A 20,428-nucleotide genomic window follows, 5' to 3' on the forward strand; every position below is an offset into this window, starting at 1 on the left:
TGCTATATTGTCTTAACCGTACAGGTTGTCCAGTATGCGTATTGACTGTTATTTGGGCATAGAAGAGTGCAGAGGGGAGAACTCTAGCACAGAGTGTATTCCATGTATATTTCACGCCCAACTAATTTGACGGTCATACCACACACACACAACTGCTGCACAACACCTTTGGCTTAAACTGCTTCCTGCATTTGGCTCTGCTTTTGGTTTAGGCCTTTTTGCATGTAGGTCGCCTGGTGGACTGGCTTCCCTTGCGATTTGATAACCTAACATTTCTTTATGTGGCACCTTGGCAGCCAGCTTAGGCTAGCTGGTGCCGTCTCAGTACTCTCCACCCTAGCTACTGCATGCAGTGTCTGTAGTGCCAATTCTATCCTTGCCATATTTTTGGCCACTTACTGGGTGTCTTACAAATAGTGAAATTCATCCTTGCTCACGGCTGGCGTCATTCCGGCATCCTGAACTACTGGTCCTATAACCGCTCCCGATGACAATGTATGCACTCTTCTTTTCATCCGACCTAGTCCTGTTTGGAGGTGTCTCTATTGACTGTCCCTCGGTTGCTTTTTCTTAGACCCTGTCCTGATGATGGCCCTGGTCAAGTTAGCCTTTGGAGCCGAAACATGTTAATTCAATGACCAATTTGTGGACTGTTTGGTCTTTTAATAAGATGTATTGCATGTAGTAGTGTGTCAAAGCTTCTACCAACTACTGGCATAAGATAACCTTTTTTTTACATACACCCTATTGCATTTAAAAAACATTATTTAATATGAATATATTGTATTGCTTTGCACCTTATTTGCATATTAACACACTGTTAGGAGATTTTCTTAGGAGATTTTCTTTCCTTTTGTGTGTTCTTAAATATATAATGACTTTCCAGCTAAGAATGTTTGTTTGTGTTGTTGGTTCTTCTCTCCTAGGTGGCTCACCTCTGCAATTGCTGAATATATTCACACCTTCACTTTGGGGCAAAAGGAATCTGAGAGATGTATAACTGTGTTACTTAAATTATGCTTCCATGTAACCTCCTTCCGAGTGAGCCATTGTTTTGTTGCATAAAAAGTACTACACGTTTAATGCAGAACAAGGTCTAGGAGCTCCAATGTGTCGTTGAGTTATTGGTGAGTACTCTCAGTCAGGCTGACTTTAGCCTAAATTACTTGTGCATAAAACAATTAAACGTAGAATGCATGGAAGGTTAAAACAGATTTTTGAGAAGCCTTTTTTCCTGTCGTGTGTGGCAAATAAGGGAAACCGAATATGAAGTTGATTGCATCGTCTTACCAGACATACGTTTCCTAAATTGTTAATCGTAATAATGATTTGCTTGTAGAAGGCCTGATTAACGATAATAGTCTGCCTGCCCAATTGCAACCAATTGTAATCTAGGTGTGAAAATATATGCATTTACTGGAAAACTGTTTTGTTACCAATTCACAGGACCTGGTGGAATTTTGTGCTTCTGAACAGGATTCTATCAAACATAATTTCTGCCAGTTCAGTGGTATTTGACGATAAGGACATCTGATGTTAAAGATGCGACACATGGCCCAAACCTGCAAGTTAACATGTATTGACCAACGTTTTGTGATTAGTTTTCAACTCAAATTACCCTTGTAGTTTTATTGTTGTCACCTGTAAGGGTGTCCACAGTTGCCAACTTGGCTATGTCATAGCTTGTATAATTGTTAGTAACATCTTTGTAAACGTATTGAAGTACACGGCCTATGGAGAATAAAACTGGAGGCAAATTGCTGCTCTGGACAAGGGGTGATCTGGGTCCGATGTGCAGCAATTCTAGCAAAGTCCAGTTTTAGTTCTCTCACAGTTCTTTGACGCTTGTAGGTGAGAGCTGGTCGCAATGTTCGGTGTTAATTCAGATGTGAAAAACTGAGTCTGTTCCTCAGTCACTTTGTTGATAAAAGTATGGGTCAGGTATACGAATATGATCACTATTTGTGTGCCGAATTTTAGCGAATCCAGTGTTTTGAGAACCAGCCTATGTACTTCGGGTCGCAAAATATGAATCTTAGTGAAGTGCAATTCATTAATATTAATGGAGTAGGTTGAATTGCGACCTGATATGATTTGCTGCCATCACATTGATGGTGGCCTGTTAAGGTCAGCAGACCTCCATGTCTGTGATTGCTTTTAAGACTAAGCAACTTTTTTTAGATGCATCCCTTTTACCTTAAAGGAAAACGGAATGTGTTTTTAAAAAAAAAAAAAGAAATTAATAACGTTTATGAACTTTTCTAAGACTAGGCTACACCTAAAAAATGTTTTTGACCATTCACAAAGGGGAAGGAGTCACTGTGGAATCCTTTCCCGTTTGTGATTGGGTTACCAGTATCTTCATGTAGTCAGTAAAACAGTATTGTTTTGCGACTGGATTTCAATCACAAAACCTCAATACAACTCATTGTGAATAGCTATTTGAAAAGGATGCCCTAAGTGCACTCCTTCCAAATAGAGATTTGGAATGTACTCCCTATCCCAAATTACGATTCTGTAACATGTTACCGAATAGCAATCTGAGTTTTGTACATGCCAAAAGGTAATTTTGCACTTGCTAAGGGTCCGATTTTTCTAATCGTACCCTTTGTAATCGCAAAATCTGTTCGCACATCTGGCTCCCATATGTTTTGTGCTTGCACGGTTCAACACATTAAAGCTAGACCTATTTGCTTTGCAATGCTTGGTTTGTGTATAGACCTCAAACAAAGGTGTCAAATACTAGTCTGTGAGGGCGGGAGCCATGGAAGATTTTAAAGATCTCAACGTGAGGTAAGGTAAGATATTACAGGGCACTGAGCTCTTTATGCCAAAGTCTTTCATACGATTGATTCAACTGCTGATACTTCTGAGTCAGATAAACCAAGTACAAATTTCAACTGAGTGATAATATTTGTGTAAATAACATTTTCATTGCAATGTATTTCGGTGAATCCTCTATATAAGCAACATCTTATTATTGTTAGAATATATATTAAATTAAAATGGGAATCATTTACATTCAGTGGTTATCATGAAAAAATATGATGATAGCACAGCAGCAAGACAAACACCAAACATACCCAAAAATAGCTCATACCAAATTAAGTTTTTTAGTATAAGCTACATTTGAAAAATTGTGGTTACAGAACAATAGGTCTTTGCAAACAGCTCTTGAAGATAAAATAATTGTTTAAGGTTTTTCCAATCAAGTGCTCACTGGTAATTGCAGCTGGTGCCCAACCTCTTGTATTTTCCTGTAAGGAAAGTTTTAGTGAAGGCCTATTTCATTTAATGCTTTGAGGAAGAGTGGGATCTAGTGAGTGTGTCCACAGTGGGACTTCAGGCTCTGATGTCACCAGGAAGTTCATTTCTAATTGTCTTCACAGTCCAAAAACAGTGTAGTATGTTTTACATGCTTGGGGAAGCCAGTTGGAAGCAACGCTGGTTCACCGTGGACTTATTTAGTGAAACATTAATACATATGGTGACATGTCTAACTCATTCGCAAGTGGGCAAATCATCAACGTACAGAAAAGCCTGGCCAATATTTGTATATTACCTACACATACTTTAAAAGGTTGTTCAAAAATATGTATTCATTCATTCACTTAGCAACAATATAGTCCTCATAGAGAAGTAATCATACAGTGCAGGAAACATGATAATGTGATGTATGTATTCAAATACAACAGATCACCCTAGACTGGAAAATTCATAAATAAACATCGCCATCTGAGTCTAAGGGCCTCATTAAAACCGCCAGGGTCGCGGTGGCGGTCTGACCACCACTAGAACAGTGGTCCGACCGCTTTGGCAATGGTCTGACCACCACATTAAGACTGTGGCGGTTGCGCCACGGTAGGACCGCCAGTTTACCTCCACAGGGAGAGCTGGTGGTCGTAATCCCCAGGGTGGCACTGCTTGCACCGCCATGCGAAGGCTGGGGGAGATGGATTGTATGGGGCCCCAGGTGGGTGCCTGCACTACCTATGCACCTTGCATGGGCAGTAGAGGGGCCTCCATGGCCAGCCTGTCACGCTGTTTATTGTCTGCATTGCAGGCAGTGAACAGCACAACTGGTGCTGGTGCACCCTACGCACTGCAACATTGCCGCCGGCTCAATTATGAGCTGGCGTCAATGTTGTAGGCTGTTCCCTGCTGGGCCAGCGTGCAGAAACACCGTTTCCACCTGCTGACCCAGCAGGGAACTCATATTGGGGCCCGCGGTAAGGTGGCCGCACTGGATGCAACATGACTGCGGGAGTTTGGCGGACGGCCTTTTCCATCCGCCAAACTCATAATGACCCCCTAAGTGTATATTAGACAGTGTTTGGACCTCTGCATGTATTTAAAGGCTTGTAATTGGCCTTAAGGGTAGAATTTAGACCTCTGCTTCTTTGGCTGAGGGACAAGGCTGATACCACCACCTTCATGCAATTAATGCCAGGAAGGAGGGCACTAGACGAGGAGGGTCTCCAGGAGAAGGATGAACAGTGCATCTGCCCAGATGATCAGTGAAAAGGCCAGGACTGAATCCAGTTTTAAAATGTAATTGTCATGTGTTGTGGGGAGATAAACATTTCATGCTGTGCAAGTTTTTCCAGATGCTGGTGGCAGTAGATTCGATCTATGTGGGCATGAAATAACTTTTCCCCTAGAGATCATAACACTTGTGGATACACAGGACTTCCACCTTATTTATTATTCCTTTAGTAAATAAGTACCCAGTGAACCACTATCACTTGAACCGAAGTTAAATACTCTTGTTTCCTGACTGACACACTGTGTATCCCTTGTGTTCATTTACCAGCAGAAGCCAGGGCATTGTCCCCCATTCATGGAGAAATTATCATATTAATGAGGAGTTAGTCCTTAAAATATTCCTGAAATCAGCATTACAATCCGAGCATGAGGTGCTTGCATTCCATTAAAGGCTGCCTTTTGGAAGTTTCATTATATACATCACTGCCTGAGTGTTTACAATCTTCGGATAACATATCATACCAGGAAATGGAAGTTAAGCATTGTGATTCTCATGATCAATGCAACTCAGTTAGTTGACTTTTGAAAAAAGTACCAAGTATAATACCTCTGATAGGCTTCACAAGTAGTTTTTAAGTGTATACCATGGAAACATTCATGGACAACACTTCTTGCTGCACAGAGACCACGGTTATTAATCTTCACAGGTCATCCCGAAAAGTGCATAATGTGTGTAAATCTGTGTCTAAATGTTTTCAATGTTCCTTTTTTACTGCACTGTTTTTTCCTGTTTGTGCTGCCACTATATCTGTACACACGGCATTTGGCTTGTCTTAAAAAATATATATTTTGTATTTTCCTCCATCTTCTGAGAGGTCTATTGGACAAACTGATGGACCGCTGTTTTATTTAGAGTCACTGCTGTTGGTGGACCACTCTCATGGTGTTTGTGGTAGAAAGGTTCCAAATATTGAGCTGTTGTTTTTAAACTGTTCAATGCCTCTGATTAAGGATGGACTGTACTTCCACAGAATTGTGTCCCTAATTAAGGATTCTTTTGGTAACTCGGGTTTCATAGCTTGTCTGCAATGATGGGTAAATGCAAACTCACTAGGCACCACCAACCGATGTCCGTATCCTTTTAAAACAGTGTGAACTGAAATCTGTATCACTTTCCTGGGATTGACTATCATTTTCTCATGATAAGGGGTCGCTGGTTCCCTGTATACATGTTGCAAGAGGTTAAATCCTGGTATTGCTCTCCATGCTGAGACATTCAAAGTTGAGTCTACCACGTTGTTGGGGAAGACGCGGTTTTGAAAGAAGAAGATACCGGTACTTGGATATTGCTTCTTGAGATCATCCATCATGTCTGCCCAATTAGTGTGCTTTTTGGGGACAATAATTTCATCCAAGTCATTGATTACCACATACTTGCTGCTATACATATTTCTGTAGACACAGTCATTAAGGGTTGCCAGTTGTCCGTAATAACCCAAATCTCTTGGGTAAGGCTCCATTCTAAAGTGCCAGTTTGAAGAGACATCAAGATATAAGTCAATCGGCCAAGGAATCACCTCAACAGTACCTTCAGAGATATAATACTGTAAGACCCTGTCTACCAGTAAGCTGCAGCTATGTTTATATATCATCACTTTCTGGGCACCAAGCACTTTGTACATCTCTATGGCTTGAACGAGTTGTAAAACGTTGGTTGAATTTCCAAACATAGTGGAAATACACACCGTGAAGTCTGCAGACATTGTATTGGGTGCGCGGTTTCTTATCTTAAATACAGGCAGCTTGGCAATGTCGCTTTTGTTAGACCAGTGAATTGACACATATTCTGGGGTGCAATTGATGACATCTGGGCAAAGCAAATGCGCAATGACATAAGGGTATCCAAAATCATGGGCAATAAAATCGATCACTGCCTTGTTTACGGTCATGTAGCCCTTAATTGTACTGCAGTTGATCCAACAGTAGAGTTCTTTTACATCCTGCCGATGAACAATGCTGATCAATCGTACCAGGTTTTTTTCTCGGTTATCGTAATAAGCTCCCATTATGAAGGTTCGGTTGTTACTCAGGGGTGTAATACTTGCACTGGAATGTTCTTGTTCTTTATTTTTTGTAAGGATGGAAACTTTTTGTAGCACATGGTGCATCACAGATGTCACTAGTATGACACCCAGTAAAATGCACACCCACCATTTTGTTAGCGAAAACATTTCCAAATGGTTTACTTCTCTTGTACAGCAGTGTCCATATACCTGTAAATGAAATAAAGGCACATGGTTTAATGAAAAAATAAAAAGTATTGTTAACTCAAAGGTGTTGGACCTGACATCCTTGTTGTGGTTTCTGCCCTACTTTTTGGCTTTCAGCCTCCTGTTTTTGCTGACCTTGTTTAGCTGCCCTTAGGATTCTGCACATAATACCACTGCTAAATAGCGCTAACGTTTTTGTACTCACTCCTTTAAACAGGGTAACATTGGCTTACACCCAATTGGCATATTTAAGTTGCTTAGACCCTAGTAAAGTGGTACTACATGTACTCTGGACCTTTAAATTAAATCCTACTAGTGGGCCTGCAGCACTTTTTGTGCCACCCATTGAAGTACTTCTTTAAACTGTCTCAGGCTTGCCACTTCAATCTCTGTGTGCAGTTTTAAACCGAGATTTTGATTTGGCTTGGTAGGAGGTGTACCTTGCCAATCTCCCTTTTTATTACATATAGGTCGCCCTTAGTTTAGGCCCTAAATAGCCCAGAGAGCAGGGTGCAATGTATTTAAAAGTTGGACATGTACTTTTAAGTTTTACATGTCCTGGTATTTAAAAACTCCTAAATTATATTTTACCACTAAGAGGGCCTATCTCTCCCATAGGATAACATTGGGTTAACTTATTACACATAATAATTGATAACCTCAGTCAATAGCAGATAGGAATGCCATGTTTGGAATCTGAGAAATTGTAATTAAAATCCTCATTAATGTAAAGTTGGATTTAAAGTTCGAATTTTGAAAATGTCACTTTTAGAAAGTGCCTGCCTCCTGTTTCAGGGTCACATGACTGGGTGTAGTTGACAGTTGAAATTGGTTATTCCTCCCAGAGAGCCACACAATAGAGAGATTAGGTGTGCCTGGATGGGCCATCAACTGGTAGGATGAGAGGCACAGCAGTACACAACCTCACATTTGCAAATGAATAGGCTGTTCCTGCTCTCACACAAACTACTTGTCGCCACTGCATTGTTCATGCAGTCAGCTAGGATGGGGGAGGCAGGAACCTTCAAGGACTTCAAAGGGAAAACTCCAGATGCTTTTCCTACTGCAAAGTGAGCACCGTATATAAATATTGGACCCTCAGACACAACTCTGCAGTACATTACTGGACCTGTGGGTACTACAGAAATAGGACTGCTGTGCTGCTTTTCTGCCAGAAGGACTGCCACTCTGCTGCCTGCTGCTTTGCTGCCTGCTGCCCTGCGTGCTGAAAAGGAAGACTGGGACTGCACCCTTCAGGCTAAAGTGACTCCAAGGGTTGGCTGACTGACCACCTGTTCTGAGCTACCGGGACGTTACAAGTTACAGAGGCTCCCTGCAACTGCTCTGCTGACCTGTTGCCTCGACCTGCACCTGGACTTGCAACTGGACCTTCCTGAGCCCTGCTGGCCTCTGCTGGAGTGAGTTACTGACCCCCAAAATGTACCTTCTGTGATGCCTGACAGCGTCTTCTCATTACAACGATGACCGTACAGGACACCCAACCTGCTCTTCATGCTACATTGATGACCATCCACAAAACTCTCCCTGCTCTTCGTGGGCCCTTCCAATGCAAACAAAACTCTTGGAGCTGGACTTTGAAGGTAACTCTTTCAGCTAGACTAATCTGGTCCCTGTATTCAGTCCGCACTCCATCGTCGGCCTGAACTTGTAACCTTCAACTGGTCTCAACCAGAACACCACAAGTGACGCTTTGTTCTTTTTGGTGCTACACTTACCTGAAATCTTTAAAATTCCTTTTCTTCAGTTCTACTGATTGGTTTTTTTTGTTATTTTCATCTCAAATAATTTATTAGATTTAATTATATTTTTCTTAATTGGTGTGGAATTGTTCTGGTGTTTTTTCACTTTATTACTATTCACAGAGTTGCACATATATTTTACACATTGCCTCTAAGTTAAGCCTGACTACTTTAGGCCAAGCTACGAGAGGGTTAAGCACAGTTAGTTTTTGGTTTGCATGTAACTTCGCCTTCAAAGGATTTGTGGTTTCTGCTTGGATAGGGCTTCGCCCTTCCTCAACCAGTAACCCAATTTCCAATAAAAGGTATCACAGCTTAAATGTATTCATTATTGATTTAGCGCTTTTAATGCATTTATCCACCGGGGTGTAAATTATGACTATGCTGAGAATGATGCAAGCCTTATGTAAACACGACTTGGAGACACTCTTTGCCAAGCACAGGTTTGAACCAACTTGATAATTATTGGCAGAATAGAAAGAGAAGTTAAAATCCATGTCTCTGCTTCAAATTACCTGGGGATGAAGCCTATTGGGTATGTAATAATGCTAGAGACTGTCAGGCATGTTTATTTATCAAGTTTTAGCAGGTTTTCGTCAAAACTGCACATAAGATTTTTATAGGCCTTTATTTTCAAACAAATTTTATTGCAGGATGAGTGAAACAAAATAATTGCAGAAATCAATACAACAGTACCAAAAGCATAAGTGAAAAAGTAAATAGTATGAAACAATTCAACATATTAGGGTGCATTTATCCTAATTAAAGCTTTCATTTTGAGAAAAATATGCCTTCTGACATTGACGAATGGTAAGAGAAGTAATGTGAGAACTCCTTTAAATACTCATGTGTAAAGCTAAACGTTCGCTTAAGCACCGACTTCGAAAATGAATACATACATATGTGAACAAAAAACTCAAGAAATTGAATGCACGTTGTTTTTTTGGTAATAAAATAAATGCATCAGTAATTGCAAATGAAAAAAGATTTATAAAGCTAAATGAAATGAACAAATGTAAAAATAGGGCGAACCATAAAAGACTCAATTGCTTTGCTTGAATAGGCGAATGAAGTCTGAGCTATAACTAAAAGTCTTGTACATCCAGGGCTGGGGATGAGGAAGAGCAAGGAGTCACATTCATCAAGGTTACAAGTAAGGGCCCACACACTTTCTCTCCACATAGTCCCAGGTCTTTATTCTAGGTTGAGTGCTGCTCCAGCAGGACAGGTGAACTACACTTCTTTGTTTATGACTCATTTTAGTTGATCTATCAACCACAACAGTGCATTGTAGGCCCTCAGAGAATTGTGGGAAAAAAGTAGGATTTTAAGACTCCAGTGTGTAGTGTCTTCACGCATGACCCCTATTGTGAAGTACATCATTGCGCTCTAAGGTCACGGCAGGGAGGAGAGGCCGGGTTGAAGGAGGAGCAGGCAGAGCCTCACTGTACAGAGGAGAAAGATGGGGCTCTGCACAGCTCTTGTTTTAGGATCAGCTGTGAGAGTCTTTCGCTAAATTCACTCACAGGCCAACTTAAAGATAGAAATGTCTAAGTAAAATGTTTTTTTCCAATGCAACCCAAGATACAGCTTGAATGCATTTGATTAACCTACAGGAGTTTACACACTGCACCATCTTTCTCTTGAATATCCTCTGATGTAGCACAAATTTGAGGATTTGGTCTTTTGTGGATGCCTTAAAACAAAATGATTGTTATTATGAACATATGAGTGGCAATGGACTGCCCAAATAGATTTGTAATTCATTGATAAATGTGGTCTACTTAAGATCATGGATCGATAGTTGTGATATAGAAGAACACACAGTGTGCCAGTGATCCATAAATCTAGAATTTTAAGGCATGCTATATTGTCTTAACCGTACAGGTTGTCCAGTATGCGTATTGACTGTTGTTTGGGAATAGAAGAGTGCAGAGGGGAGAACTGTAGCACAGAGTGTATTCCATGTATATTTCACGCCCAACCAATTTGACGGTCATACCACACACACAACTGCTGCACAACACCTTTGGCTTAAACTGCTTCCTGCATTTGGCTCTGCTTTTGGTTTAGGCCTTTTTGCATGTAGGTCGCCTGGTGGACTGGCTTCCCTTGCGCTTCGATAACCTAACAGTTCTTTATGTGGCACCTTGGCTGCCAGCTTAGGCTAGCTGGTGCCGTCTCAGTACTCTCCACCCTAGCTACTGCATGCAGTGTTTGCAGTGCCAGTTCTATCCTTGCCATATTTTTGGCCACTTACTGGGTGTCTTACAAATAGTGAAATTCATTCTTGCTCACGGCTGGCGTCATTCCGGCATCCTGAACTACTGGTCCTATAACCGCTCCCGATGACAATGTATGCACTCTTCTTTTCATCTGACCTATTCCTGTTTGGAGGTGTCTCTATTGACTGTCCCTCAGTTGCTTTTTCTTAGACCCTGTCCTGATGATGGCCCTGGTCAAGTTAGCCTTTGGAGCCGAAACATGTTAATTCAATGACCAATTTGTGGACTGTTTGGTCTTTTAATAAGATGTATTGCATGTAGTAGTGTGTCAAAGCTTCTACCAACTACTGGCATAAGATAACCTTTTTTTTACATACACCCTATTGCATTTAAAAAATATTATTTAATATGAATATATTGTATTGCTTTGCACCTTATTTGCATATTAACACACTGTTAGGAGATTTTCTTAGGAGATTTTCTTTCCTTTTGTGTCTTCTTAAATATATAATGACTTTCCAGCTAAGAATGTTCGTTTGTGTTGTTGTTTCTTCTCTCCTAGGTGGCTCACCTCTGCAATTGCTGAATATATTCACACCTTCACTTTGGGGCAAAAGGAATCTGAGAGATGTATTACTGTGTTACTTAAATTATGCTTCCATGTAACCTCCTTCCGAGTGAGCCATTGTTTTGTTGCATAAAAAGTACTACACGTTTAATGCAGAACAAGGTCTAGGAGCTCCAATGTGTCGTTGAGTTATTGGTGAGTACTCTCAGTCAGGCTGACTTTAGCCTAAATTACTTGTGCATAAAACAATTAAACGTGGAATGCATGGAAGGTTAAAACAGATTTTTGAGAAGCCTTTTTTTCCTGTCGTGTGTGGCAAATAATGGAAACCGAATATGAAGTTGGTCGCATCGTCTTACCAGACATACGTTTCCTAAATTGTTAATCGTAATAATGATTTGCTTGTAGAAGGCCTGATTAACGATAATAGTCTGCCTGCCCAACTGCAACCAATTGTAACCTAGGTGTGAACATATATGCATTTACTGGAAAACTGTTTTGTTACCAATTCACAGGACCTGGTGGAATTTTGTGCTTCTGAACAGGATTCTATCAAACATAATTTCTGCCAGTTCAGTGGTATTTGACATAAAGACATCTGATGTTAAAGATGCGACACATGGGCCAAACCTGCAAGTTAATATGTATTGACCAACGTTTTGTGATTAGTTTCAACTCAAATTACTCTTGTAGTTTTATTGTTGTCACCTGTAAGGGTGTCCACAGTTGCCAACTTGGTTATGTCATAGCTTGTATAATTTTTAGTAACATCTTTGTAAACGTAGTGAAGTACACGGCCTATGAAGAATAAAACTGGAGGCAAATTGCTTCTCTGGACAAGGGGTGACCTGGGTCCGATGTGCAACAATTCTAGCAAAGTCCAGTTTTAGTTCTCTGACAGTTCTTTGACGCTTGTAGGTGAGAGCTGGTCGCAATGTTCGGTATCTGGTGGGCTCTTTTCAATCTCTTTGCTACTAAATTGATGTCTAACCTTTGTGATTTATCTGTGCATTATACCTCTACATATTTGGCAATGAGTTGATGGTGGCCAGAGGTGCAAGAGGGCCTGCCACTCGGCCCAAGGACCCAACCATGCTCTAGGTCCCCGGGGCAGCTGTCTGCAAGGGGAGATGATGTATCTACAGCCCAGGGGAACAGGGAGGCGGGACTTGAGAGAGGGATGTGGATAGAATACTCAGGACAGAGTGAATACAGTTTGTATTGACTTGCAAGGCATGAAATACAGGATACTGTTCACCTCCGTTGTTGTTGTCTTGTTTTTAGGCTGCAGAAATGGGGACATGATAGCTGGCGACGAGGCAGCCTGACCCACCAGAAGGCCCAGCTGGCCCTGCTCCATACTACACGTGGTCGGCCCCTCCATCCAGGGCACAGGCACCCGCAGCTTGGACCACAGCTCGCCAAGGTGCCACAGAGTTTCCAAAGCATGGGCCCACCACTGCAGCTTCACCTCAGTTAACAGGCCGCCACTCAGCACCTGCCGAACCCGCTGTGTATACATGCAACAAGTTGGCCAGCAGCCTCACTAACACCGTCAAACAGCACTGCATGTTAGCCCCACCCAGAACAAGCAAGGGTTTTGACCCTGCAATAAAACCCTAACAGACCGGTGAAATCTCCTAAAGGTCGCCTGAGACCAAATCCAATCAGCAGCCGCCATTTCAGATTGGGGAAGTATGTTATGTTATTTGACTTATATAGCACCTAACTACCCAAAGGCCTCGTAGCGATAAAAGGACAACAACATAAGCCGTGGGCGGGGACAGTAATGCCTAAAAGAGCCAGGTTTTAATGGCCTTTCAGAAGTCAAGTTCATGGCTAAGTAGCCGGATCCTGAGAGGGAGAGAGAATTCCACAGTTTTGCCCCTAAATATCCCATCGTAGTGCTGCCCCATCAGGCTTTTTAAAAAAGTTTTAGGCAGTATGGCCAAAGCTGATGTGGCGGATCTAAGGACTCTATTGGGCTTATAGAAAGTGGCCAGGCTTTTTAACAAATGAGGACCCCCTATTGTGTAGTGATCTATGGATGAAGCATAAGGTTTTAAATGTTATATGTTGCTCCACAGGAAGCCAGTGGAGGGAGGCCAAAGCCAGTTTTGCCGAAGTTTACCTTGGAATGTCTAGTAAAAGGCGTGCTGTGGCATTCTGGACTACCTGCAATTTCCTAATCACAAATTTGGGGAAACCAAGGAACAAACTATTGCTATAGTCAAGTTTCGACATGATAATTGCTTGAATAGTAAGCCTTTTCACGAGAGGAGTGAGTATTCCAAAAACCTTTCTTATAAGTCTTAGTGATCCAAAGCAGGCACCAGAGACTTTCTTGGCGTGATGTTCTAGGGTGAGAATGGGATCTAACCAGATTCCCAGACTTTTAAGCTACTTCTTAGGAGCAGGCAATTCCTCCAGAAGGGAAGGAAGTAGAGGAATGTCAACTGGATCGGAGTAGTGGCCTAGGATTATTATTTCTGTTTTGTCCCCATTCAGTTGGAGCATACTGTTTGTCATCCAACCTGCAACTGCTCGTAGACATGAAGACAGAGAAGATCCTGTTGCCCCTCCATTTTTCGGAGAATGAAACCACTAGCTGGGTGCCATCTGCATAGAAAACCAATGAGAGACCAAAGGATTCCACTAGCTCCGCCAGGGGGGCCATGTAATTATTAAATAGCATAGCGCTAAGTGATGATCCCTGTGGCACCCCACAGCTCCTGTCCTCAAGAAATGAAGTAAGCCAGCTGAGTGCTAAACCTTTAATTACTATATCCCTCATCCTATGTGCGAGTGTGTGGTGCTCCACTGTGTCAAGCGCCACACTCAAGTCCAGGAGAATGACAGCTGTCACCTGACCCTGATCCATCCGCATCTTTGCATCTTCCATAACGGCTATCAAAGCTGACTCACTACTGTGAAGAGGCCTGAACCCCATCTGAGTGGGATGGAGGATATTGTTACTTTCCAAGAACGTGGATAATTGGGAGTTGATGTACTTATCCAATAATTTAGCCATTACAGGAAGTAATGATATGGGCCTATAGTTATTAAGATCAATGGCGTCCAGGTTGGATTTCTTCAACAAAGGCTTAGCTATAGCGTGTTTCCACTGTTCAGGGACAATACCGGGGCCCCACAGGATAATATGGAAGGGGAGCTGGATCAAGAAGGGAACCGTAATTCAATCCAGTCAGAAGAGAGACAGTCTGGTCTTGAGAAAGAGGGGGGAAATGAGATATAATAGCTTTACTATTCAGAGGTGGTTTAGTCTGTGCCACCAGCTTGGCCTTCTCCTTTGAGAGATTCGAATGGATGACACTAATTTTTTGTCGAAAGAACCTAGCTACGTTATTACTGTGTTCTTCTGAGGCTTCAACTAGATTACCCTCTAAAGGGGGATGAAGAATTTCTTTAAGCACCTGAAAGACCTCTTTAGGGGAGCCAGAGGCCTGCATAATTCTACTAGGACAGTAAGCCCCTTGTGCAGATCTTATTTCTGCATGATAAAGTCTGATTGATTTCCTATATTCCTACCTAGTCATTGGGTCTAAAAATTTCCTCCACCTTCCTTCAAGAGCCCTGCACTTTTTTTTAAGCGATAACAAATCAGGGGTAAACCACTGACCGCCAATTTTCTGACGAGAGCCAGTAATTGTCTTGTGTGGGAGAAGGGTGTCTAGACAGTTGGTAATCTAATCATTGAAAGGATCGGTATCTTTCTCATTTTCCTTAAAAAACAAAACGTTTTTCCCGCTGGCCAGAAGCCTAATCAATTTCTCTGTATTGAGGTTCTACCAAGGCCTGCAGGACCAAACTGTGGGTTGGGGGAGGACTCTTGCGGTAGAAATGGCTACCTTTAGTGGAATTAGGTAATGGTCAGACCATGCCAGAGGGAGGGAAGGACTAGAGGATAGAACAGCTAAATTACTAAAAACAAGGTCAATGGTATGCCCCTTTTCATGTGTCAGACCTTTGATCAACTGTCTTAAACCCAGAGCTTCCACATCTGCCAGAAGGCGTCTGGCCGGAGTCTGATCTACATTGTCTACCTGAATATTAAAATCGCCTAAGGTAGTCAAATGTGGTCTATTACATATTAAATTGGTAAGTTGGTCAGGGAGAGAATTTAGGAAGTTATCTGGGGGTCACGGAGACCGGTAAAGCAATACTCCTGTGAAAGTAAAGTGAGGATTAAGTATGTAGAGTGGCCATCTTAAATTGGGCTCCAGCCACCCAAAAGAGACACACACCAAATGGCACACCCAGAAACTCACTTCAGTGCTGCCACTTTGGGATTCTCAGTGGACCAACAATCATTATGACTGAGGACAGGAGAGCCACATATGATGCTAAAGTTTTCCTGAAACCACCACCCCCATTTGAAATTACAAAAATACACAACGTAGGCGCAAGATGGGCTGACTGGTTTAAAACGTTTGACAACTTTATTGAGGCACCAGAAGAACAAGATTATGCTAAAGTGATCTAGTACCTTAAGATGCTAGCAGGAGATGCCCTCAAAGAGACCCTGAAGAATATCCAGCAAGAGTATGCCACCAAGTACAAATGGTGAAAGACACACTTTCACTAAAGAAGTTTGACCCTGCTATGAAAGTGGACTATGAGAGATTCTAGTTCAACAAAGTCTGCCGGCAGCCAGCTAAAATGATGGACAAATTTGTTGAGCTCCACAATCCTCTCCTTAACAATTCAACAATGAAGAAGCCATGAGACTCAAGACCATCTACAGGTACCAGTAAAAGGCATTCCGAAGACGCATGCTTGGAGAAACTCTCTCACTTGAAATAAATGCTAGCCACAGCACTTGCGGAGGAACAGAGTGAGAAACAAGGGGCCACAATTGAAACAGGGATGACCCACTAAGAGACTGCACTGACCGTGAGGAGCAGTCACTGAACACACAAAGGCAAACACAAGGCCACGCCCAATGGGCCTGCATGAAGAGATTACAGATGTGACCTGTCTTACCTTCATGAGGCCATAACAGGTGTGCAAAGGGTGTGGGAAAGAAAACCACTTCAAATTTGCCTGTCAGGCTCAGGACAGGCTAAAAATGTCCGAACACTACAGACACAAGGAACAGCTGAACAGAGAGAGCAACCACCGCCGCAGGTCCAACGACAAAGCAAGGCAACATGTGCAGAACATGGAATCATCATCTAGACGTCCACCATTCACCAGCGCATCAATACATGTAATAGACATGCACAATCTTGCAAACCTACCAGTCCACCCACATCTGATTGAGACTCAGAAGAAGATCTTCTTGTGGGCTGAGGAAAACCACTGGACTGCCTAGGGAAGTTCACCACTGTCCTCAAGCACAAGAAACGAGAAGCAACTGTCAAATTCTAGGTACTGGAATGACAGACGTGTGCACCCAGAGTTCTGCGCTTGGCCACTGCCACTAACCTGGGGATCATCGTATACTCCTGGGGGTGCTACAAAACTGCCAGTGAAGCTCAAAGACTATTGTACAACAGAGAGTGAATAGCCACAACATATCAGTCATAATTGACAGCGGGCCTCCATCAATGTGATGCCCCTCGATCAAAGATTTCAAATCTCCAAGCCTAAAACAATCTGACATCTAAATCTACACATGGGCCACATTCAAACCCCGCACAGCCGAGGATCATTTACAACAACTGTGAAACATGGTGAGATAGCAATCCAAGTAACTGCAAGACAAAACAATAGGCGCCTGTCTCCTCATCCTGACCACAGTTGCAGAAATGGACCTGATCTCCATCAACTACCACGTACAGGTAAGAGATGGATTTCGAACAAACAATCCCTGTGCTCTGAAGCAGCCCAGGTAAACTGAAAGGTATGCATGTCAATCTCCACATTGAAAAGGACGTCTGCCCTATCGCACAAAGTTTCGGACGAGTGACGTTCCATCTGCTTTAAGCACTAAGAATCCATAGAGAAGGCAATCAAAAACCTCCTTCATCTAGACATCATCAAGCTGTCTACAGGCCCCATCCTGTGGGTGTCTCTGATCGTGGTAGTGCCAAAGAAAGACAGACTGGGAGATGTCAGGACTTGCGTTGTCATAAGCCTGCCTGATAACGCAATTGAGCGAGTAAGTCACTGAGGCCCACACATTGCGGACATGATTGCTCAGCTTAATGGTGCTAAAACCTTCTCTAACCTTGACCTAAATAAAGGGTATCACCAGATAGAACTTGAAGAATGTTGCTGATATATCACATCTTTCCCCACACACCTGGGCCTCTTCCGAGATACACGCCTAACCTTCAACATTTTGTCAGCAGCTGAGATCTTCCAAGATGTTATTCGCAGTGTTGTCCAACTGGTGACCAATGCACTGAACTACAGAGGCGACATTCTCCTATTAAGAACCATGCATGTGATACACGATGTGGCACTTGAGAAAACCTGTCAACCACTAAACCAAGCTTTCACCCTCGATTCCAAGAAATGCGATTTCCACAAAACCAAACTGAAGTTCTTTGGTCACATACTCCCAGACACAGACAAAGTTCTAGCCCTCGCGGTGCTAGCCTGCCACGAGATGCAAATATGCTATGATACTTCCTAGGGATGACAAGTTACTGTACCAGATACATATGCAATTATGCCACTATCGGGGCCCGCTCTGACACCCAACCAGAAAAAATGTGATCTTCCAATAGTCACCGGAATTTGAACAAAGCTTTCAACAGATAAGTACGGCAATTGCAAATGCAACCATTATGACATACTTTGGCCCCAAGCAGGCCACAGACTTCACTGTAAATGCCAGCCCGGCAGGGCTATAGGAGCCATCCTAGTGCAACACTCAGGGACCCGAAGTTCCAGAAATATATGGTAGCATATGCCAGCAGAAGCCTATTACACACTGAGAGAGCATACTCCCAATCTGAGAAAGAGTCTGACAGTAGTCTAGGCCTGTGAACATTTCCATATTTTTCTATTTGGAAAACAGTTCACCATTATAACCGATCACTAGGCCCTCCTAACAATTTTTGGGAATCCGGAGCCAAAAGGGCTTCTGGGATTGAAAGGTGGGGGATTTGCTTCCTAGAATGCGACTGTCATCATCCACAAGCCTGGAAAAGAACACAACTCTCAACTATTTCTCAAGGAACCCAATATATTAGTTGAGGCAGCGCACACCCATTACTGAAGAATACCTCCACTACATGGTCAACATAAGCATACCCCCAGCACTCACCCCCAGGTAGTCGTCGCCACAGAGGATGATGGGGACTTCACACTTGTCAAACATCTGAACAACACCCAAAAGTAGAAGTACTGAAAGTACAGCAAGGACTGGGGTTGTGCCTTTGAAGAAATCAAAGCCTTTCACAACATCAAGGAGGAACTTGCTGTATGATAAGAAGGACTTATTTTCGTACTCCCCGAGAGTCTATGCAGATGAGCCATCAAACTGGCACATGAATGACACTTGGTAGTAGTCACGGCCAAACAAGCCCTGAGAGAGTCAGCGGTGCCCTAAATCAGACACCTTTGTAGAGACCGAACTGCAAGCATGTCAAATGTGCGTGCACCTACCACCTGCTACGAGATAATTACAACTAGAGATGTCCAAACTACCGAACAGCATGTGGGATGCGATCTTGTGGTTGTTGACTTCTTTGGCCCGCTGACCACCGCAAGTACCTCCTAGTGGTGGTAGATGAATATTCATGATTCCCTGTGGCCAAAATGATCTAATGACCTAGTGCTGTCAAGTTAACCTGTATACCAGAAGACATCTTCGCAACATGGAGGCTCCCGAAAGTCCTGAAGTCAGACAATGGGACCCTTTTTAGCAGGGAGGATTCAAAGACTACCTGGACTTGTTGGTCATCAAGCACCACAGGATAACCCTGCTGTGGCCCCAAGCCAATGGAGTAGTGAAATGATTCTTGAGCACACTCAAAGAACCACGCGGAGGGGTACCGGAGCAGGGCATAGCCCTTGAGAAAGCACTGTGCCAAGTTCAGCGCACTTATCGCACCACCCCTCCTTCGACAGGAGAAAGTCCTGCCACACTCATTCAAGTTCAGGCTATCTGTCAGAATCAAACTCCCACAATGGATGTCGTCTTGCCCTGATGACGCCAACAAGATCAGGGTCAATGACAGGGTGAAGAAGCAGAAAATGAAGCTATGTGCTGACGCCATACAACAAACATACAATGCCATCCCTGAAACATTGTGGGTGGTATGCAAACAAAAACAGAGGAGAAAAGCAGACACCCTAAGCGATATCTACCCTCTTCAAGACGGTCGCCCCTTTGCTCAAGGAAGACAAGCAGGTCTGAGAAATAATGAACCAAGAACGGACCACAAACCCTCCTGTGAACCGTCAACAGAAGAGCAACCTTCTCAAAGACTACCATTCATTAGAACAGCCCGGTGACTCAATCCTGACAACGAATTGAGGAGATTTAAGCTCAAAAGGAACTGTGGTCTGTTTTTAAAATAGGGAGGTGTAGAGTCAGAATCTAGGACCCTGGGGCTGCTTGCTGTAACAGGAGATGATGCATCTGTAGCCTGAGGAAAAAGGGAGGCGGGACCTGACGGAGAGGAGGGGATAGAATATGAAGGACGGGGAGAATACAAATAAAAGGTACCATTAAAATAAAAGGTACCAGTTCCTGGTGGGGAAATGGAGTCACAACACCTGCTTGGAGCATCTAGGGTTACCACCTTTCCCAGAGAAAAATACCAGCCTACTGTTCACAGTTTAAGTTTCTGCAAAGGGCCATAAATTATTTTTAGGTAGAACTTAATATGAAGTCCTCTGTATTCATTTTTATCATAGTCTTTCTGCCTTTGTTTACTGCAATTAACAGTCAGCAGTCAATAGGGCAGCAGTAGAACACATTTCATAGTGTTTTCTTCTACAAGTACTGTTTGAAGTTTGTACTAAAAACGGAAAATTGCCTGCTTTAAATGATTTGTCTAATTTTTGAACCTGCAAGGGTATTAAGTACAGGCAATGGCGGTATTAATCCAGCCTGATGGTGACCCGAGGAGCTCCCAGGGAGTGGAAAGGTGGAACACCGCCGCTCAACTTGGAAAAAACATGGCCACTTTGAAAGAA

General features: G+C 42.9%; 1 protein-coding gene across 1 annotated transcript in view; it reads right to left on the bottom strand.

The window, feature by feature from the left end:
• Positions 1-372: 372 nt before the first annotated feature.
• LOC138301337 (glycosyltransferase family 92 protein F49C12.5-like) overlaps positions 373-20,428 on the bottom strand; it is a 110,702-nt gene continuing 90,646 nt past the window's right edge. The window contains exon 2 of the mRNA XM_069241705.1: positions 373-6,758. Coding sequence (XP_069097806.1) covers positions 5,424-6,716 — 1,293 coding nt within the window. The 5' untranslated portion in view covers positions 6,717-6,758 and the 3' untranslated portion in view covers positions 373-5,423. The remainder of the gene's footprint in view (positions 6,759-20,428) is intronic.

Source organism: Pleurodeles waltl, chromosome 6 (genome assembly GCF_031143425.1).
Source record: "Pleurodeles waltl isolate 20211129_DDA chromosome 6, aPleWal1.hap1.20221129, whole genome shotgun sequence".
Lineage (NCBI taxonomy): Eukaryota > Metazoa > Chordata > Amphibia > Caudata > Salamandridae > Pleurodeles > Pleurodeles waltl.